Below are 22,507 nucleotides of genomic sequence, written 5' to 3' on the forward strand. Positions count from 1 at the left end.
TTAGAAGGCAGGGCTCTGCACTTCAGACTCTGTGTTTGAAATACAAGGTCATCCTGCCTTCTGTGTTGTAATTAATGTATTCTGTGTTGTAATTAATGTATTCTGTGTCGTAATTAGTGTATTCTGTGTCGTAATTAGTGTATTCTGTGTCGTAATTAATGTATTCTGTGTCGTAATTAATGTATTCTGTGTCGTAATTAATGTATTCTTTTTCAGATCCTTGCTGGGCATCTATAAACAGAGGGATTCTCATCTGTGATGAATGCTGTAGTGTTCACCGAAGTTTGGGGCGTCACATCTCTCAAGTGAGACACCTCAAGCATACGCCATGGCCTCCTACACTGCTGCAGGTAAAGTGTAAAACTCTACCTTAATTAAAACTAGATATATATATATATATAGATATGTTTTAAGATTTTTTTAATGAAATTTAAATAGCTAAGCTTTTGTTTGAGAGGGGCTGGTCCTTTTAAACTTTATTTTTCTAAATCAGTCTCCTTTTATTTCTCTATTTTGCTGTGGTGGACTACTGAAATCAGAATTGTCTATGCCTTTTTAATTTGATACTTTTGTTTTGGAAGGTCACCTTCAACTTTTCTTCCAGGCTTCTGTATTGCATCTGCTTCAACCTAGATTTTCAATATGTAGCAAGCCTCTCTTTTCACTAGAGCTGCTGTTGGGAAGAATAGAGAGTTTTAAGGGGATCCTTATTACATTCCACATAGTAACCTCCTGGGCACATGCCTGGTTCTGATACCCCAGTAGGTTTGGGGAGCTGGCACACAGAATATGAATCCCTGTTGGTTGCTGTCTGCTTGAAAATAATTACAGCTATTTGATGAGTCAGTCTGTGCTGCTAGCAGCAAAACTTCCTTCCTGCCTGTTTGTGTACATTTTGGATTTCAGATGGTTGAAACACTGTATAATAATGGTGCTAACTCCATATGGGAACACTCGTTGCTGGACCCTGCCTCTGTTATGAGTGGAAGGCGCAAAGCGAGCCCGCAGGATAAAGTGCAGTAAGTGGAAAATTGCTGAATTCTTATTTTAGTAGAACTGTGATTACTTTATTCAGCAGTGACAGAGGCAGCAAGTTACCCATGAGGACCTGTGTATATTTTGTTGCTGGAAGAGAATGGGAGTAAACTAGTTACTTGTTCACTCATTTTAATTTTTTTATTTCCAATTTTTTTTTTAATTTACTGCAAAAGTGGAAATACATTGCTTGAATTCTCTGAACAATTGATTCCTGACCTCCAGCTTTAAATAGTGAGGACCTTTACTTGTACTTGAATCAAAAGACTTTTGATTCTCATGCCATGTGCTTCAGTTAACTGAATGCTGCTGATGAGATGGAGTTTGGTTGATGAATTAAAAAAAAAAATAATAGAAGATTTTTGTCACTGAATATGGTACTTCATTTTAAAATGTAAATAACTGCATATAGTAAGTGTAGATCTTAAAATGGCATAATTTTAAGTTCAGTGTTTACTTCTAAGAAAAATACAGTACATCCTAGAGACTGAGGATCTCTTGGTGTTTGTAACAGAGGTGTGCTCTGTAGGGTTAGACAATCTGCACTGGGTTGGTTTTCTAATGAAAACATTTTTCCATAACTTTGCTACTAGTAGCACACAAAGATCTAATCCAGTCTTCACTTGTCAGTGTTCCTTTTTCTAGAGCATCTGCATTCTGGTGAAAGCACTAATACTTATTTTCTTTCCCTTCTGTTGCTTGGGTTTCTCTTTACAGTCCCAACAAAGCAGAATTCATTAGAGCTAAATATCAAATGTTAGCGTTTGTTCATCGCTTGCCGTGCCGTGAAGATGACAGTGTTACTGCCAAAGATCTTAGTAAGGTTAGTATGTTTTTCCTGGCAGTCTGCAGAAGCTACATCTTGTGTGTAACAAAACAGTGAAATCTGACTGAATTAAATTAGTTTCTTTTGACTTGTGATAACTGTTGCTGTTCTTCAGCCCTGTATTAAACAAACACTGCTTGGCTTCAACTCAAAGCCAGGTTTTTTTGGGGTTAATGTGCGTGGATACTGGAGATGTGGATGCTTGAGGGGCATCAGTTTAAGGAGAAAAACATATACACAAAGCAGCTGTAGCAGGAATTCTTACAGACCCGTTTCTAAAGGCGGGGCTGAAAAAACACATGCTGAATCTCTGGTGTTGCTGCTCTATTAAATACAATTCTGCTTCTTTTTCAGCAACTCCATTCCAGTGTAAGGACAGGGAATCTGGAGACGTGTTTGCGGTTACTCTCCTTAGGAGCCCAAGCCAACTTCTTTCATCCCGTATGAACTTTTTTTTTTGTTATTTTGATATACAATAAATTCTTAAAATTTGTAATAGTTATACTGATTTCACCTGATACATGTTGTACTTCAATCTTCTAGTCAGACTTGTTGGTTAAGCAGAATGATGTGCTTTTTCTTCATAACCTGCAGGAGAAAGGAAACACCCCGCTGCACGTTGCTGCGAAGGCAGGACAGACTTTGCAAGCAGAATTGTTGGCAGTTTATGGTGCTGATCCTGGCACGCAGGATTCCAATGGAAAAACTCCAGTTGACTATGCAAGGTAGAAGGCTCTGACCTAGTGATGCTCTTAGACATTAACTGATGTTTGTGAATTGTATGATGGGCCTGCTTAGATATGTTTCTGTCCTGAAAAGTATTTGACTGTTAAGTGCTACAAAGTACTTTTTGCAGAAGGAGTGAATGCATAGAGTGTGAATAAGTGTTTTCAGAATTTCTTAGCCCGTATTCTCCCAGATGCTTGAGAGAACAATTGTGATCTCAATGAAACAGGCTGTGCCAATCTAGCAGCTCACAGAAAAATAATCTGAGGAGAAAAGCTTCTGCAAGTTCAGCAAGCTGAGTAGATTCCAGGAGTGTGGATTAACTAGGGAATTGCTGTAGGAAAGGGCTGGACTACCTTTAGAAAGGCTCTGGGCTTCCCAAGGGCAAACAACATTCATGTCAAGAAAAATTCAAGATGAATGTCTCTGCTGATAATTTGGGCAGTAATGAGGCACTGCAAATGCCTGACTGATTTGTCACTGACTCATTTTGGGGAGTTCATAAAAGTTTATCTATAGGTTTTTTTGCCCATTGGAACATGTTGAAAATCCTGTTGTGAGTCTGTGCTCTGATAGACTCGAGCACGTGCAGTGTTGTACAGTGGCTTGTACTGAATTGATTTCTCTGACCACTCTTGAATTTTTTATGTCTCAAAATGCATAACTAATGTAACTTCTTTTTTTGTGTGTGTGTGTGTGTGTGTAAACCAGACAAGTCGGGCATCATGAGCTGGCAGAGCGCCTGGTGGAAATTCAGTATGAACTCACGGACAGGTTAGCTTTCTATCTCTGTGGCAGGAAACCAGGTGAGCAGAAAAAACTACACTCAGATCTTTCAGTGTTAATTATAGGCCACTTTAAACTATGTTATAATGTTTGTGTCAGTGTTAATGCACTTTTTATGTGCATTTCAGATATTTTAAACTTATATAAAGTGCACAGGAAGAGCTAGAGAAAGTATAAGATGTAAGATTAGTGATAATGCATTTAAAATTTGGATAGAACTGCAGGATTTTGAGTATACATTAAAAATTAAGTACCTTTCTGTTTTTCTACAAATAAGTGTTCAATAAATGGAATCCCCCTGAGAGTGTGGAGAAACCTATGTATAGGATCAGATGAGTACTGTTTAACTTCAAGGAGAGAATTACAGGGAAAATAAAATCTGGTGGATGTTGAATAGTCTGCAGGAGATATTATAGAAACTCCCCAAAGTAGTTTCTTCTCACTGAAATGCAAAAGCAGGGGAGTATTCAGTTAAGTGGGTACCTTTTGGATATAAGCACACTTAAAGATTTTTAGCCACTGTGTACCATAAAGGCACCTATGTTAGAACTTCTTTTTTGTGGAATTTTAATACAGTTGATAAGCCTTAATTGGAATCTTTGGTAACACCAGGAAATTGTTTTCTTTTAAGACTTGCTAGCTTCCTATAATTGGAAACTGAGTACTTCCATGCAAGAGAAATGATTCTGTGTTTGCCTGTTGCATATAGTCTTGGGTTTCTCATTGCTGTGTCTCTTAGTAAAAGTGAATACCAGCTGTATATCCTGACAACACTGAAAACTATAGTCCAGTAACAACCTACTAAAGTGCAATTTGTTTTCAACTCTAGAGCATAAAAACGGACAGCACTTTGTTATACCTCAGATGGCAGACAGGTGAGTTGCTGATTCCATGGCATGTCTGAAAGCATCAAAATAAAATTAAAAAAGAAAAAGTTTTCTTTCCTTTCTGAAACAACTTTTAAACTTGTCGTTCTAACTTTTTACGGTGTGCCTGTATCCGTCTTGGATTTTTTTTTTTCTAGAAAGAATATTGTCATTTAAACAAAATCAGAAAATGATAGAAGTTTACCGTGTTTGTTAAAATGCAGGGGGAAGGTGAGACAATTACACTAAGGGAACACACATGGGGATTCCTGGGAAAGAGATTTTGTAAATAATGTAAGGACCAATTGAATTGGTTTCCTGATACAGCATTTTGAAACTAATACTTGCAAGAAAGCTGCATTTTTCTCTGAAAATATTTATACTTTTGATTGTCTGAGTGCTTTTAACTTTTGCTTATGATCAGTGAAATTGTATTTGTATAAAACATATCAAGTGTTAATCTTATAAGTCCCTGTTTTTCTCTTATTGCTATGCAATTGGAAATAAGGCGGCTGTAAGTAAACTACTGTTCAACTTATTGCTTGCAAAACTTCTGTGAAAAACTAATAAAAATTACAGAAATTATGTAATAGTTGGTAAAATAGTGTTAACATCTGTAAACTTTTTTAGATATGCTGTGTTTAGTGGTTAGATGAAGTGCTGTGTATTTTCAGTGCAGAGTATTTTGCAGAACAGAGTAAGTCTCACTTGCCTCATTACACAGAGCAGGAAGTTGACAGGCAGAGAAAAGGACTTGTTTGAAGACACAGCTCACATTGCAGAGCCTGCAGTGCAGCCTGGCTGTCCTGCCTCTGCCTGATGTCCTCCACTGGTCTTCTTCCTTTTTTCTTTTTTCTTGTCTAGCTGACTGCCTACACAAACTCTCTGTGATGTCAGTTAATCATATAAAGGTTTTATTTCAGCCTTTCTATCTTTGTAGGTCAGGGGAGTCTTCCCCTGGGTGATACAAATAAGGACTCAAAATTTGTCAGCTTCCTGATCTGTGGCTTTTATGATAAATTATGTTGAACTGCACAATTTTCATCTTGTGCCTCATGTTCAAGGCTGGAAACTAGCAGATGAGATTATTTACTAAATCAGTACATAATAATTTTAAGCATGGCCATATTGCTGTAGCCATTTGCCAGCCTGATGGTCACCTACCTCCTGCAAAGCCCCGTGGAACAGATCCAGTGTGTTTTATGTGGACTCGAGCTTTGATCAGAGTGTTCATATTGCTCAGGTTCCTTACAGAAAACACTTTGTTGCACAACAGCTTGACTGCTGCTTGAGCTGTGCAAATGTGGGTATTCATATTCCAAAGGGTTTGGGGGATTCTTTTGGTTTAAATTTTAAATCATTGTTCAGAAAAGCTTGCTAATATGCCAGTTAGTATATTCTTAATACTAGTAAGGTCAGTGTGTTAAAGACAGTATTAAAAATACTAAAAGATTAAGGAGTTTCAAATAAAAGTGACATTTTAATAATTGAATTATCAAAATGTAGAATTTGTGTTTAAACAAGCTATTAAATGCTGTAGATGTAATGATCACTTCTTTTTTTCATAGCAGTCTAGATGTATCAGAACTTGCAAAAGCAGCCAAGAAGAAGCTTCAGTCTGTAAGTAAAAGTTCCAGTGTGCTGTGTGACACATCTTTGTCTGGATGTGGCAAACTCTGCTCTTCATCTTTCAGGCTGGTTTCAGCTGCTATTAATTCCTGCATAAATAAATGTCAACTCTGTAGCAAGTTAAAAGTCTGGAGAAAAACAGGAAAATAGGCAGAAATGCATCAGCTCTCCTGGCTGTGTCTCCTCCCAGCTTCATGCCCACCCTGAGCCTACTTGCTGCTGGGTGGTGGGGTGGTCAGAGTGGGCAAAAAAAAGGAGAACTCTGGAAAAAGTGGTGCTGGTTTTCCTGTAAATAAAGCTAAACCTTAAAAAAGTGTTAGCTTTTTCACCCTTTTTGGTACAGCTTGTCCCAGAGAAGGGAGATCAGCCATCTCTTCAGGCTTAATCACACTGTCACTTATCAAGTCTGGTGCCATCAGTGATGTTAATGCAGCGCGTGTCAGTGAGTGAAACATCCACAGAGCCCTGTGACGACTGAATTTCACGTCTGACCTTCCAGCAGCTCCCTTCTTCGTAACACAAGTATCTCTCTTGAACCATCTGCTGTAGAAACACACTTTGAAACACACAAGTGCTTTGTGAGTCTTCAGTGTTCACTTAAGCCCACATCTGCAGTGGCATTTGGGTACCTAATTCCCACAACAGGTCTGCTTCACCCCAAATACACAAGGTCTTTTTGTGGCCAGGTAGGAGAGGAAAAAAAAATCCATTAACCAGTAAAGGAAAAGCGTAGAGCAGCATTGTTGTCTCTGTATCTGGCAATTAGGTGGTGGTGGTGTATGTCTGCTTAATTAATTACTTTAACTGTGCAGGCTGAGAAACAAGCAATTGTATAGACTGAAAAATAGCCAAGAGAGAGCAGAGCTGTGCTCTTATGTTTTCTGTGTTCTAGAGATCTTAGTGGGTTTCATTTATTTTCCAACTATAATTATTCTCTTCTACCCTTAGCTAAGCAACCACTTATTTGAAGAACTTGCCATGGATGTGTATGATGAAGTTGACAGAAGGGAAACAGATGCAGGTGAATGAGTCTTTCTGGAATGTCTATAAAATGACTTTGAATGGTTACATTACATAGAAGATGCAAGTGCAAGCATATGTTCTGTTTAAAGTACTTTTGGATTCACTAATTACTGATAATGGCAGTTTCTTTGTCTTGCGTTGTCTGAAAGTGATGTTAATTGAAAAAATCTTGTGTTTTTTACAAAGTAGAAAAACCCTCTGGGGAAAAAAGCTTTCCTTTGGATTGATTGTGTTTGTGTTTGAAATTGTGGTCTTTTTGTTCTTTGACAAGAAACACAGTCAAATAGTACAAAAAGGTTATTCCCTCTTTTTTTTTCTTCCCTGAGCAGTTTGGCTTGCTACTCAGAATCACAGTACTCTTGTGACAGAGACGACAGTGGTCCCTTTTCTTCCCGTAAATCCTGAATATTCCTCAACCAGGAATCAGGTTTGCAATCTTCATAATACTGTAACACTATTTTAATTTAATAGGCCAGGTAATTAAGTCATATTGCTTTATTGTACTTCATGACTGTAGAAGAGTTGCATCTGCTTGTAAAGAGGTTAAAATAGTTTCACATTTCGCCTGCCCTGGAGTGTGCAGCTGGATAATTTAAATCAGTTTGCTGTACTTGAACAATCATCTAGCTGTAAGTGTCTTAGCACCTTGGAACTCTGAGGTTCATCTAATACACAATGTACTTTTTTTCCCTGGCATTATTCTGTTATTTAGGGAAGACAGAAACTGGCTCGATTTAATGCCCATGAATTTGCTACGTTAGTTATAGATATTTTAAGTGATGCCAAACGAAGACAACAGGGGAATCCTCTCACAGGTTCAAAAGGTGAGTATACTTTGTCTGTTAAGGTTGTTATTTGTAATAGAATTAAATTAAGTGGGATTTGTGCAATTTGGCAACAAATGAATCGCCACATCTTTGTGGTGGGTGTGATTTTTATGGTAACTTGGTACAAATTTCCAGAATACTGCTGTACTGTGATAGGGTGATACTGCTTTTGATTGGCAGCTAGGACACTGTCCGTGGTTTAGATGCTGCTCTATACATTCAGGACTCTGCTCTAATTTAGATGCTCTTGAGCTTATTACTAACTTGCCTAAAAATGTTTACTTTCTGTATTTCTTGAACATGATATCAAATAATACAGTATATGCCAACAAACAGGCAGAGCCATAGCTCTAACCACAGTGGTATAAACCAGCATCTGAACAGTAGTGCTCTCTCTGGAGAGAAAATATAAAAAAATCTTTTCTAACTTGTAAATTTTGCCTGTATTTTTAATTTTAATGTTGACATCCATTTGTCCAGTGTCATCTATTTTGGGTTGTTTTGGGGTTTTTCCTTTATGTGAATTTTATTAATCTGCTAAACATCATTTTCACCACTTACTTTAACTTGTCTAAACACTTAGAAGAAATGAAAAGACAAAACCATAAAACTCTGATATATTGGACAGTAATAATCCATACCCATTAGGTGGATCTAAGTTAATTTTCTGAACTGGGCCACACAGATGATACTTTATTATGGCACATCTTGTATTGTCTCTCTGAGGATCTTTTCTAATTTATGGGGTTTTTTTAATTACTTGAAAGTGTGCAATTCCATTTATTCTCCAAACTTACCAGTATGTTTTTAAATGTTGTATGTTGATCTACAGAAAATGTGGAACTGATACTCAAATCAATCAGCAATCAACATAGTAGTGAAAGTCAGGATAATGACCAGCCTGATTATGACAGTGTTGCTTCAGATGAAGATACAGATCTAGAAACAAATGCAGCTAAATCAAACAGACAGAAGGTAGGTTCGAAATATTTATACACACACCAAATTTTATTCATAAAGCTAATCTGTAGTGAGTCTTTCCCATTGTGAGGGGATGTTTTAATGAATGGATCTGACTAATTTGAATTTAATTTGAACCATGATTCCTTTAAAGGAAGCACATGAAAAGCTGTCAGAATCTCATTGTCTTGTTTTCTTTTGGTGGTCTGTTTCTCAATGGTGTATTTTCTCTCACTGTTTATAGAGCCTGGATTCAGACTTGTCAGATGGACCAGTGACAGCCCAAGAGTATATGCAAGTTAAAAACGCATTGGTGGCTTCTGAGGTAAAGATCCAACAGTTAATGAAAGTGAACATCAACTTGAGCGATGAGCTGAGGATCATGCAGAAAAAGGTAACAGGCACCACAGTGTAACCCCTTCCTTTCTTGAGGTATTTCAAGTTGACCAGAATAAAACTCCTGAAACTGAAGATGCAATAACCCAATATCTTCACCTTGAAGATGAGTTGCACTGATTTTTTTGTCCTGATGATGTATATAGCTATGGGGCTTCTTACCCTGGTGTTTAGTGGCTGAGGATTGGTGAAGGATGGGTACAGCCGTGCAGAACGCGGGGTGGGAGGAAGGGGCGTCAGCTGTCTTAGCTCTGCACTACTGGGAACTTCAGCACAATATGGGAATTCCCTGATGGGTGGCAAGACACCGATATATTTGTACTGCTTCAGCAATTCTGATGCAGTAGATGTCATTCAAGAGTTTTTTGGGTTTTTTTCCTTGTTTTCTAAGCAAGGGCTTAGAAGGTCATAAGCTAAAATAATCTATCCACTTTGTGTCACATTATTAGCCAGCTGTGTGTCTAATCCTTGGTAATTACGAAGCAAAAGATACTAATTAAAGAAGAGGCAAAGCTGACTAAAATAATCTATCCACTTTATGTGTCAATTTATTAGCCAGCTGTGTGTCTAATCCTTGACAATTACTAAGGAAAAGATACTAATTAAAGAAGAGGCAAAGCTGCGCTCGATGAATGCCACTTTAGAGTAGATTCTTCCTAAATAAAAGTGAAAATAGTTGTTACTTTAATGGGCATTCTAATGGAAAAAGTCAGGTTTTTTGCCTACAGATTTTTTTAGGTGGTTATAGGTGGTTAATAGTTTGGTCTGAGTTGACATTAGCTGTTGGCTAAAACTGCACCAAAAGCACATTTCTAAAATGTGGAAAAAGTTTGGAAGAAGACTACTAAGTTGACCAATTTAATTGCCTCTGATGTCAAATGTTAAAGGGGTAGCTTGGCTCCTGACTGATCCTCAGACCTTAAGACTTGATGCATCTTACTACAGAGCACACAGAAAGTGGGGAGAAAAAGTGTAAATTATCTTAATAGAAGTCTGCACATTGGATTTAGGGTTCTGGGAAGTGCCCTGAAGGTTCACATGATGCAAAGTAAATGCAAGTAGTAAATACACAATTTCCTGTTTAAAAGGCCATCAGCTGTTTGAAATATTATACTCAATTGTTGTTAGAGAATTGCTGATATTGACTTTTAACAAAATCTTTTAATTATGATGTGTTAATATAGCAAACTTACTCCAAGTAACTCCACAAAAAAACCCAGAATTGTTGCATTTTTACTATCCATCAAATATGTAATAATGAAAAGCTTTAAAATTACTTCTTATTGGCTTCTTAGAAAGTAGTAGCTGAGACTTAATTTTCATAAGCTAAACTCTCCTCTTGCTTTGCAGAGCAAGCTCTAGTTTTCTTTGCGCTGCCTCTGGTGTCTGTGCTGTAGTTTTGGCATTTTCAGATTTCCTAGGCCTTATGTTAAAGTCCTCTTTTGAGTTCTGGTATGGGCTGCTGAAATGGATCACTTGGCTTGAAAAACTGTTTTCTTGGCAGTCCTTCCCCCCACAGCCTCATGATGTTACACAATTCATGTGCCAGCACAGCCAGGCTGGAAGAAATGGATTGTGTGGTTTTTAACTACAACAGCCAATTTAAAGATCTAATTTAGCTTGCATCCCAGCAAAAAAAAAATGCTGGAAATCAGCACATAAATATTTCCAGATCTGGAACATAGATGTTTCTATGCTTGTTCTAAGCAAGTCAAGTAGATTTTGGAAAAAAGAAATCAAACCCCAGCTACTAGTAACTGGATTTACTAATAAAGCTGACAAGCGTGTGTTGTATACTCAGTTTGCTTTTGACGCTTGCTGTTAGAAAAACAAAGTCCCACTGCTAAACATTTCTTTCAGCTTCAAACGCTACAGAGTGAAAATACCAACCTCAGAAGACAGGCCACAACCAATATATATCAGGTCCAAACTGGTTCTGAATACACAGACCCTACCAACAATTCTTCTTTAAAGCGGCGACCGTCAGCACGGGGTAGCAGACCCATGTCCATGTATGAGACTGGATCAGGTCAGAAACCTTACCTTCCCCTGGGAGAGGTCCCGTACCCAGAAGAGAGCATAACGAGACTGCAGCCTTTCCCTCCACACGTAAGTAAAACTGCTGGTGCTTCTGCCTTTCTTCTTGTGTTCAGCTGTTCTGTCCATTCCACCTGCGCTCGCTGACTAAAGCTGCTCAGTGGTCTTGTTTCAGAGTGAATTTGAACTGTCAGAATTGATAATGTTTGCTGTATTAACATGTCTGCAGGGGCTTGATGTTTTGATAAGTAAAAGCTCTAACAATTCTGGAATATATAAACTGGAGCTTTTGGCTTCTGCTCAACTGTTTCTTTTACCTACAATATATATGCCAAATATCAGTGTGTGGCTGTTTGAAAGCCAAGGGGGAGGGGGAAATAGTGTTCCAAGAAGGTAGGTAAAGCACATGGATTTCTTGAGGTACACAGGCTTGTGCCAATTTGTGGAACTGCAGAACAACCTTTCAAAAATAAAATAAAATTGAAGCTAACTTTTTCATTAGGCCACCAATTCATTTTTCTGAGTTTGGAACTGGAGGCTGACAATGGTTTAGATCTGTTAGTTGAACGAATTCTGGTTTAGGATTTTCCTGTATGATGGGCTAATAGTGGAAAGGGAGTTCAGTATTGGCCAGAAGGACTCTGCACTGACGTGTTCACACTTCAGATAAGTGACCCAACAACACACACTAGGGCTTATTAAAGTTCATTTTTTGTTGCATCTTTTTAGGTAGCCCTGTGGGCAGGAATGTGGGACAATGGTTTTTTTTAAGCACATATTTAACATTTGTGGATTTGTTTCAATGTGTTTCCCTCTTGGTAGCACTATCTGGTATTTTCTCCCAGATAAACAATTAAGCCCTTTTAAACATACTTGGAATTTAACAGGTTTTTTGCCTGGCAAGAGGGAGGGCAAATGTCCTGTGCACATTCCCAGGAAGGCAGTTGAGTGCACCAGGGAATCAGTGCAGAAATTTGTATGCTGGGTTTTCTCCCCTCTTCAATTAAATTAATAAGAACTTCAAACTATGAAACTGGATCATTTTAAATTATATTGGCATGTTGATATATGGGCAGTTCTGGCAACAAGAAATGTCAGAATTCTTTTGTCTGTGGCAGTGTTTGCAAAACATGACAGTGCTTTGTATAGGTCCTTTGGTCATTTGGTTTGAAATTTGGATAGAAGTAGCTGTTCTGAAATATTAATTTGTTATGTGGAGTTGGTTAATTTGGTCTTACAGTGAATATATTTTATTCCCTGTGGAATTTAGCACCTCTGGAATATCAATATTAGAATGAATGTGAAGTCAATTGTATTTTGAAACAATTAAGTCCGCTCAGGCTTAGCCAGATTCTCCAGATCATTCTTGCTTTATATCATCTCCATGGTTTTAAGAATGTTCCTTTATTTCAGTTAAGAATTTATTTGTTTTGTTTTTGGTTTTCCCGAGTGTTTTTCTCTCTCCCATTTTTAGATCGGGAGGAGTGCGTTTGTGACCTCCTCTTCATCTCTACCTTCCTTCCCCTCCACGCTTTCCTGGTCAAGGGATGAAAGCACACGAAGGGTTAAGTACCTTCCCAATTGGTCTTTTACCTGGAGGAGGTGGCAATCTCCTAGAAGCCATCAGCCTCTGTCTTCTCCCCTTTCATGCTGACTGCCCTTCATGCTTGCATGAAGCAGTGTTTCATCTCTTTCCGTTTCTTCTGCCCCACGCTGTGGGTACTTGCCTCTCTCTAACTCCACAGCGGCTCCAATCTTTAGCATTTAACACCGTGCACAGTTACTCCAGATCACTTGTTCAGCTGCCTAACACTGAAAACAGCCCCAAGACAGGTGGGTTGCTGTTTGGAAAATAATTTGGCAGGCGCTCGCTGATAATTCACAAGCCAATGTATAACTCTTCCTACTGACTAAAACGCACTGCATGAGGCGTATGAAGCTCACGGGGTTAGCTTGCAAGCCTGCTTGCTTTGGGGGTGTCAGTTTGCACCAATCCAGATGGGTACTGATTGCTTATCTTACAGATGTTCATTAGTTTGTTTGAAATGAGTTCTTTAAGCATCCAAACAGCCATTGGTATTGCACACGGATACATGTGGTAACAGCTAGCCTGCTCTCTGCTGACCTTGACAGACAAAAGACTGAAGTTGCTTTTAGCAAGACTCCTTTCGGAGCAAAATTAAAGGCACTGGGAGTGTTTAAAGGAAGCTTATGCTGCTGTTCCATCAGGATCTACAAAACTGTGTGTAGGGTTTTTGTTAGCTACACTACTGACTCCAGGAAAAAAAAATTGCAGTGTTACCAAGAAACATCAACTGCATTCTGTAAGCTTATGTTATTCCAAGGACACTGTCTTTGCTGTGGCCTCACGTGTGAGCTGTCAGGTATTTGAAGAAGCCTTGTCCAGCTTGTTAAGCTTTTTTTAAACATTGTTCTCTTTTTGTAGTGGGGACACTGAAATCCAGTCTTGCTCAAATTCACTTGCTAGAAGTGAGTGTAAAATACCACCTTGCAAAAGGACACATTTAGCAAGCCAGAGTTAGACTGCTCTGTCCGTGACAGCTTCTTTTTAGGCTGTGTTTTATTTGGGATCCTTGAACTGATTGCAAGGTACATATTCACAAGAAGGGAAAAGCACGTTGCATTTGGAGCTCTAGAATAACATCCACGTTTGGCTGTGAAGGGGCTGTGACTGGGGCGATGGGCCCTGAGCAGGTACATCCTCACGTGTCACAGACCAATGAATGCTGAAGGTGAACATGGGAGTGGGAGGTGGTGAGTGTTCTGCCATCATACCTGGGAGGAAGCGCAGGGAATGGGCTTCACTCTGGTTCCTGGTGTGGACACAGCCACTGTGTATCTCCCCAGGGAATGCCACGTGAAGAGGAGAGCAGCAATCTACTGGGCCTGTGACTCCATTTATGGCCTCCATCCTCTGGAGCAGCCCTGCAGTGGGTCTCCCACACTCAGTCTGGCCTCACAGGCTTGTTTCAGCCTCTAGCTCTGTCTTTGGCCTTCCCTCTGCCGTGGTCCTCCCACTCTAGGTTGGACCTCACCATCCTTGTGTGCCTCCCAGTCTAGGTTTGGCTTCCTCCTCTTTGGTGGGACTCCATTCTGAGCTCAGAGTCAACAGGTTCAGTTCAGCCTCCAGTCCACTGTGTGCTTCCCACTTAGCTGTGGGCCTCCAAGCTCATTTTGGTATCCCACTCTTCATTCATCCTAGTGGGTTCAGACTCCCAGTTGGATCTTGATCCGGCCTCCACTTCATGTGTCCCTACAAGGCTCGGTCCAGCCTCCACTTCCTTGTATGCCTGCAGTGCTCTCTCTCTAGTCTTCATTTCCTTGTGTGCCTCCTGCCCTCATTGCAGACTCCACTTTGGGTCCTCCTTTTGACACCGATTCTTCAGTGGCCCTCTACTCCTGATGGTTAGGCCTCCCATCCTGTCTTCTGCTGTGGGCCACAACACTCATTTATGTGATAACCTTGTATCAGTCTCAGGTATTCACTGGGCCTCAACTCTCCCCATTTTGGCCTCCCACTCCTGTTTCAGCCTCCAGTTTGCAATGGGCCTCAACTCTCCTCGTTTCAGCCTCCAGTCTGCAGTGGACTTGTCTTGCTGGTTCAGCTTCCTCCAGCCCTTTGATCTTCCACCCAAAGTTCAGCCTCCACTCAATGGGCTTCCCGACCATCATTGCAGTCTCCTGTCTTTATTTTGGCTTTCACATTGCAACAGTCCTCAGCCCTGGGTTTGGCCTCCCACTCTGTGGTGGTCCTTCCTCTTGTTCAGCCTCCCACCTTGCGTTGGGCCTCAGTCCTTGGTTCAGCCTCCCATGCTTGGGTTGGTTTCCACTGTGTGTGTCCCACGTTGTGTCTGGCCTGCTGCTCTTGGTCTGGCCTCTCTCCCTGGAGGGCATCCCTCTCTCCAGCGGGCCTCCCATTTCATGGTGGTCCTGCCCTTCCCCTTTGGCATCTGCTCCCCTGTGGGCCTCCCCCTCCGTACAGTTCCAGCGGCAGGGGAAGGGTGGCCGTGCTGTGGCCGTCTGTCCCCGTCTGTCTGTCCCCACAGCCCCGCTGGGTGCCGGGGCAGAGCCCTCGCTCAGGGTCTGGTGATGCCGGCAGCGCCCAGGACCTCGGGTAGGAGCTGGCAGCAGGAGCCTGGCACAGGGCAGGGGCCACCAGGCTCCAGGGGAGCAGCTGGGGCAGGGGCTGTTGTGCAGGACATGGCACTGGCACAGCTCGGGGCTCCTCTTCCCTGCACAGCGCTGAAATAGATCTGTGTTCATTGCAGGCCTCGAAGCTGGAGAAGCAGAGCAGCGTGTCCGAGAGCGACTATGACAACCCCACCACCCCTCTGGAGCTGGAGGAGACGGGGTAGGCACGGTGACAGCGCGGTGACACAGAGCTGATGGCACATCTCCACGCTGTCAGAGGGCAGGGAGTGCAGCCAGTTGTGTCCCACAGGGCCGACCGCTGCTTTGTTCCTTTGCAGGTCGGGCAGGAAGGGCCGGCAGAGGAGCGTCCTTTGGCAGGGGGAGGGCTCCATCCCTGAAGATGCCGACACAGCCCCCAGCTCCAGTTTGCCCAGTACAGAAGACGTGATTCGGAAAACTGAGCAGATCACTAAGAATATTCAGGAGCTGCTACGAGCAGCGCAAGAGAACAAGCATGACAGGTAAGACGTGAGTGCCGGAAAAGCTCCGGAGTGTGTGAGAAAATGAAGAAAGTTCTTCAAGTGTTTGCAGAAGTGCAGCCACCAGCACCCGTGTTAGCACAGGAGATCTCACACCTACAAAACGTGTAGGTCTGTGGTGTTTCCTGGTGCACTGGGCCTGATGCCACGGGGTGAGCAGGGACGAGTGACCAGCACAGGCCGGGGGAACCCCCACTCCCATCTGAAAAGCCATCGCAGCCCCTGCGAGTGGGTTCTGGCTGCCCGCCCTGCCCACGACTGGCACAGGGACAGGGAGCGCTGGGGAGCAAAGTGCTGGTGAAGTCCTGCTACAAAATAAGTGTTGTTTGAGATAAAAATCAAAGGTGTTGCAGAGAATTTGGCGTAAGTTTCTCTTGGATCCTCAGACATCCATGTCCTTAGGAAGTGTGATAGTAACACCAAGTCTTCTTTCAGGAAGAAAAATGACAAAGGCAGGGAGAATTTGGCTTTCCTAATGAAACATTAGTGTAGATAATATACCAGAAAAAGCTATTTTGGACTATTTGGTTTAGATACAGACCGAGCTGAGTAAGGAGTTCATCAGCACAGTGGGTAGCACGCAGCTTCACCTCCCTCTGGGAACTTCTGGCTCAACCGAACAATTAATTTTCAGAGTGAGCGAGTACAAATGATACTACCTCTGCCTGAGCATCAGGTGGTGCTCCTGCACAGCTCTTCCAGAAGACTGTAAATCAGAGTTATGTCTTCCCAGGTATGAACACGTTTTAGATCCGGAACAGTTTTGGTCTCTGGAAAATCTGAACTTGCAGACTGGCAGCTCTTACATTCCACCTCCCATCCCAAGTTCTGTGCCCGTCTGTGCCTGTGAGGAGCGGCTGGCGATTTGTGCTCAGCCCTCGCTTCCTGCCCTGCTGGGAGAAGTGCACAACATTGGGGCCACTTTTGTTCTGTGTTTTTTCCTTGTACTTTCCTATTTTTAGAAGGGGCAGCAGACGGCCTCTCCTTCTTGCGCTGAATGGCGAGTTCTAACGTGCTTGTGCTGACGGGGCCACTTTTGTTCTGTGTTTTTTCCTCCTTGTACTTTCCTATTTTTAGCAGGGGCAGCAGACGGCCTCTCCTCTCACTGAATGGCGAGTTCTAACGTGCTTGTGCTGAGCTCGTTGCCCTTGCCCGTAACCTTTTCCACCGCAGTCCCTTGTTGCTTGTTTCTCACAGAGAAGCAACAGTAAGAGAAATTTCAAATGAGTTTGGATTTTATGTCTATCACAGTTTACAGTATTTGAATTATTTATTTTTTTTTAAATCATTGAAAGAAACAATGCACCTTACCTAACTTCGCTGTTAAATTGCATAGATTTTTAAACAGCCTGGTGTGTTCCTTTTTGTTTTCTGTACCACATGTGGAGTGGGGTGTTTGCCTGTACAAAAATTAGTATAATCTTGCAAAACACTGAACTATGAAACTGCTGTTCTTCCTTTTCCCGTTCCTTGGCTTTATCTCAGTGGGCTGAGAACTGCACAGCCTGGGAGACGCGGGAGGTGGGGTGGGCTTGTTCCACCATCCTCTCCTTGCAGTAAGGAGACGCTTTCTTAACAAAATTTGATACTCAGGGTACATCTTCCAAGCTCATGCTGGGAATATTGTAGATAGAAATCATGCGCTACATGGATAACTGGAGAGTGATAAAATGATGTAAGAATATAATTTTTAATGAAACACCTTCTTCCCTTTTTTTTTTTCTCGCTTTCTTCCATTCCTTTCCCTGTGCTCAACTGGCCAAGTAGACTGTTAGAGCGCGCGGGCACGCTCAAGCTCAGACACAGCCTCGGCTGCTTCAGCACGCTGGTTCCCTGGGCTGAGAGAGCTCCCCTGCAGCCTCTGACCATCCAGCAGCCTGGTCCTGCCTCCTGGTACTCTGGCCTCTGTCCCTGTCTCCCAGGCACAGTGTCCTTTCTCTTTCTCTCTGCTGCCTCTGTCCCTCACGCACCATCTGCACAGGGGTCGTTGAAGGTTATGCACGAAATGCTTCGGGTGACAGCGAAACTGCAGATAGTACAGAGAGTCAGGAACCCGTGACTCTGCCCGTTCAGTCAGAGCTTCTGGTATTGATTTAATGGGGAACAGAATCACAGCCTGGAACTGTAGGTTGTATCTTTATAAATATATATATCTGTAAAATGTATCTTTAATCTTTTACATTCTGGTAGAAGACTTTTCTGTCTCTGTTCTCTTTATTGTCCATCGATGGATAAATTAAGTGATGACAACTAACAGCACAACACGTGCTTGCTGCTTCTGTGCAGTGTTGCAAAAGTAGCAGAAGCTTCACGGTTCCCAACGTGCCACATTGACACCTGACAGCTGAGACCCTCAAGTGTTTATAGAGCTGGTGTGTCAAATGAGATCAAATTTGTATCATGAATCAATGAAAAAAAAAGTGTGTTTACATAGTACCTTCCAAACTGAGCAAAATAGTGTTTATTAATGCCTAAAATAAAAATGACATTTAAGTGATATGTTCTTTAAACCAGAACTTCCCAAGTTGTAACCCCAGGTGTTACTGCCAGTGACAGATACCAGGACAGGAGGAAGAGGTTAACAGAGTTACTGCTAATGATGGATTCTTTTTTCCAAGCTGTTGCTATTTAAATATCTTCCTGATGTCTTCCTCGAATGTGTGTAAACGACACAAACATGTCAGCATATTTCATGAGCTTACAGTGAGTCTTTAGACTAAAATAAAGCTGTTCCTCCAAGACACGCTGTACACTTTGCAGCTCACCTAGAGAACAATACGGGATATGTGTCATTAGTCTTGCTCTTTCATTCAGGTTACCCTTAGGGCTTTCTCTCCTTCTTTGTGGAGGGTTTAATCAGCAAACTGGCTTTTTAATGAGGTAAGGTGCTGTTCAGTGTGGCTTTCAGAGAGCAAATTAATTGTTAACTCAGTAACAGGATGGGAATTAGAGTGAACTTGGAAGACTTTTCCTCCCCTTTTAGCTTATTTGGAAGAACTCGTGTGATTTGTGACATACAGAAATACCCTTTCGTGGAGCGATTTTCCTGCATTGCCAAAATGACCCCAGTGTGTCGCTTCTTTCTCAGTGCATTTGCAAGTGACCTCTTTTTGCACCTTTGGTGTTGCAAGATGACTACATAAATAATGACTGGGGGGGTTGGATTTGGGGTTTGGTGTATTTTGCTTGAAAGAGCAATGCTCTACCATAATCTACAGATGCTGAATATTTTTGTTGAATGCTGTTGCTTTGTGATTTTGAGATTCTCTTGCTTAAGATTGAATCATGTTGACTAACTGACACTGAAATTGGGTCTTTAGAGCGTAAAACCGAGTCTTTTGAAATTAGGCTTTTGACAGACCACACTAACACAGCATTTCACAGCAGCTTGTGGTAAATTGTTTTAACATCTATTTTGAACAGACCAAATTTCACTTGGTATGTAAGACAGAAATTAAATCTGTGAGGACTAATGGAATCTGCACTTGTTTTACTGGCTAACTCGACAGAGTTACTGACTGTTTAGCCTAAAACTCACACGTTGTGTAAGCAGTTGGTAGTTTGGAGGTGCATGTGTCTGTGAGCTGCTGTATGCGAATTAATTGTGTGTTGTTCATTTACTGTGTATAAATTAATCTGAGAAGGCATCTGGGTGTTAAGTCACCTTCATGTGATGTGTTACCTTTAGTTAAACTTTACCAAAAGAGCAAGGTATGAATTCTGGACTGGAAGTTGGGCATACCCCATTCTTGGGTGTCTGACCTTCCAGTTCCTGACATGAAAAAGAGGAGATCTGTGCATGGTGCTGCTTTCCTGGCTTCAACTGGTCATGAACAGATTCAGGGATGGAGATAAATCTCCTTGGAATCAGGGAGTGTCCTGAGCCTGCATCTCTGCAACAAACTAAAGCTTCCAGCCCAGCTGCTGACCCAGGGGCTGTAACGTGTTTGTTACAGAGATTGCTCAGCGCAGCTGAGAGCTGATGGGTTAAAAGCTTACAGAGTTCAAATGGTTTTAATACTTTTTTTTTTTTTTAAGTTTACTGTATTTTGGTAACTTAGGTGCAAGGTGTTTTTTTTTTTTAAAGGCTTCTACTTTGTAACTTACAGATGGAAAAGAAGTGCAGGAACACTGCATTACTTCAGAGGTGTAGACAAGACAGTCCTATAAATATCAACACTTGGCTCTTAAATTATTTTTAAGAGTTTGGATGGTCAGAATTCAACTCTGAAAAATAAAATCAATTGAAACACTTTTGGGTTTTGTTTTGGTTTGGGTTTTTTTAACTTTTCTTCAGAGATTACTGGATATTTTTAGCTGCTTAGGTCCTTAGCAGTTTAAAAACTTCTCTTTTGGTAGTCTGATTTTATAGTCTCTTGCCTTATGCAGAAAGAGCTCTTTCAAAACAAACGGGTAGAGATTTCCCTAAGACAGCAGCAAGCTGAGCTTGCTCAGATCCCACCTACAGAGTTTATCATCTGCTTCTGATCGTCAACACTGCACTGAGGAAAAAAAGTTGCTTTTTTTCCAAATTACATCTGTGTCACTGGATTTTGTTTAAATATTTTCAAGCTGCAGAATCTTGCTTTACTTTGTGCCTGACTTACACAAAGCAGTTTGCTCGGGCACACTCTCCCGCATGGAACAAAAATAGGTTGGTTGTGCACGCACCAAACAGAGCGAGCTGAGCTATTTTCTGTGCAGTTTGGAGACACATTCTAGTATTGGGATAGTTGGGTGGGGGGAAGGTTTGGAAATGTGAGCAATATGAATTGATGTGCTGTTAATATTCATAGACACGTTTCCATAATTGCAAACAAATTGAGACTTTACTGACAGTGTTGAGTATAATAGGGGTGGACAGTGATTTCTTCAAACAAACTGTGATCAAAGAGTAACGAAAACTTCAGAAGTTGGGCTGTGGGTGAAGTTCTTGCTTTTCATGAAGTCACATAGTTGGGTACAAGCTTGTGCTGGGGAATGCGGAGGGGACACTAAGAGTCACCATATTGTGCGTTGCACCACCTGTGTCAGTTCCCTTCAGTGCAGCCTTCGGAGAGGTTTTTAGAATATATATGGGGGTTTTGTTACTCAGTTGTTTTTAGAGTAATAGCCACTGATGAATGAAATTGAAGAGGAGAGGGAGTATTTACATAATCAATAATACATTGCCTCTTTTTGCAGCTATATACCGTGCTCCGAGAGAATACATGTGGCAGTAACGGAGATGGCAGCCTTGTTCCCAAAAGTAAGTGCCTTTCAGCATTAAAATGCCTTTGGCCTCGTTCCTTGTTAGTAGATTTCCCTTCAGTAAATGAAAACTAAAAGCCAAAGGCAGGGAGAAATGCTGAGGTGTTTCTGTCAAATCTTGCATCTTTGTATTCATTGGCATGCCAGTTGGGAAAGCCTAATGTCTAAATCCAGGCCTTTAATTTTATTCTTGAACTTAAAACTCCAAGAAGTGCATGCAGTTCCTCCAAAACTGGAGGCTACTTGCGTGTAGCTTGAGGATCCGTGTGTTTATATGGGAATTTTGCTAGACTTGTTCCCTTCAAGGTTCCATTTGAGTGCCATTGCCTGGATTTCTTACTTGTGGGTATGTTTAGATCTGTTATCCATCTACTGAAGTGATCTGTTTCATCACAGAAATTTTAGGGAGGGAAATGTCCATGATTAAATTTTTGTAAAAAATTTTATCTAGATCTATAAAACTGCCAGGAAAATCTAATGCTGTTGTGCCTCCCTGAACAGATTGTCTTGTACACGCTGTACCCTGATGTCAGCCAGGACATGGGCTGGGCAGCAGTAAATGGGCATCACAGAATTTGTATGAGTAACTTCCTAAATGAGAGCATGGAGCAGTTATTCCCTGCGTGCTGCCTGGCAGCAGTTTGAAACGTCCCTGAGATGAAAGAGGAGAAATTCTGGGAACTTGTTTCATAAGTTCTGGGAACTTTATTCATAAGATAACTGTCCCTACCTCAGTGTCTCTGCAGCAGTGATGAGTTATAACATCTCCTGGAGCACCCAGGAGTCCATGCAGGGCCCTAGCAGCAGATGTCTGGTATTAAAGAACACTTATGGACCTCTACTGGCTTAATTAAAAGCCATCCTAAAACGGTTTTACTGTTCTGTCAAGTTCAATTTTTTAACTTTCCTTTCCCAGAAACCCAAATCTGAACTGGTAAGGACTTCTTTGCGTCTGCTGACATCTAGTGCCTACAGACTCCAATCCGAGTGCAAAAAAACCCTTCCTGTGGAGAGCTGCCCCACGACAGACATCCAGCTGGTCACGCAGCAAGTTATCCAGTGCGCCTACGACATCGCCAAGGCTGCTAAACAGCTGGTTACCATCACAACCAAAGAGAACAACAACTGAGTCACCCTTGGCTTTTTAGTCTTGTTTTTTTTTTTTTTTAAAGGTTGGATTTCAACTATAGGTGTGGAACTATTCAAATTTTTACGAGACAAACTAAAGGGGCAAGAAACTTCTTTTTTTTTTTTTTTTTTAACTCAGTATTATTTTTGCATGTTTTCTAACAATTTTATGATTAATTTAACCCACTGCCTTATCTCGTGCCTGTGTTGCCAGTTTAGTTACAGATAATAGCATGTTGAGCCAGTATCGTGTACCAGCGTCGTATCAAGCTCTCGCTAGATGTTTCCTTGGGGCCACGTTCTGCTTTTCAGGTATTGCTCACAAAA

General features: G+C 41.5%; 1 protein-coding gene across 1 annotated transcript; it reads left to right on the forward strand.

Moving 5' to 3' along the window:
• Positions 1 to 216: 216 nt before the first annotated feature.
• On the forward strand, positions 217 to 22,419 carry GIT2 (GIT ArfGAP 2; the record flags this gene model as incomplete). The annotated part of the gene is made up of 19 exons (XM_010163401.1): positions 217 to 350; positions 907 to 1,019; positions 1,753 to 1,858; positions 2,216 to 2,302; positions 2,456 to 2,586; positions 3,299 to 3,393; positions 4,203 to 4,248; positions 5,808 to 5,859; positions 6,817 to 6,889; positions 7,221 to 7,318; positions 7,604 to 7,715; positions 8,551 to 8,693; positions 8,923 to 9,072; positions 10,935 to 11,183; positions 12,586 to 12,675; positions 15,401 to 15,483; positions 15,602 to 15,784; positions 20,987 to 21,050; positions 21,969 to 22,419. Coding segments are annotated over 19 exons (2,222 nt in total), but the record flags the coding sequence as incomplete, so codon positions are not given.
• Between the last annotated feature and the right edge of the window lie 88 nt (positions 22,420 to 22,507).

The sequence above is a fragment of the Antrostomus carolinensis genome, unplaced genomic scaffold, assembly GCF_000700745.2.
Source record: "Antrostomus carolinensis isolate BGI_N321 unplaced genomic scaffold, ASM70074v2 scaffold1302, whole genome shotgun sequence".
Classification (NCBI taxonomy): domain Eukaryota; kingdom Metazoa; phylum Chordata; class Aves; order Caprimulgiformes; family Caprimulgidae; genus Antrostomus; species Antrostomus carolinensis.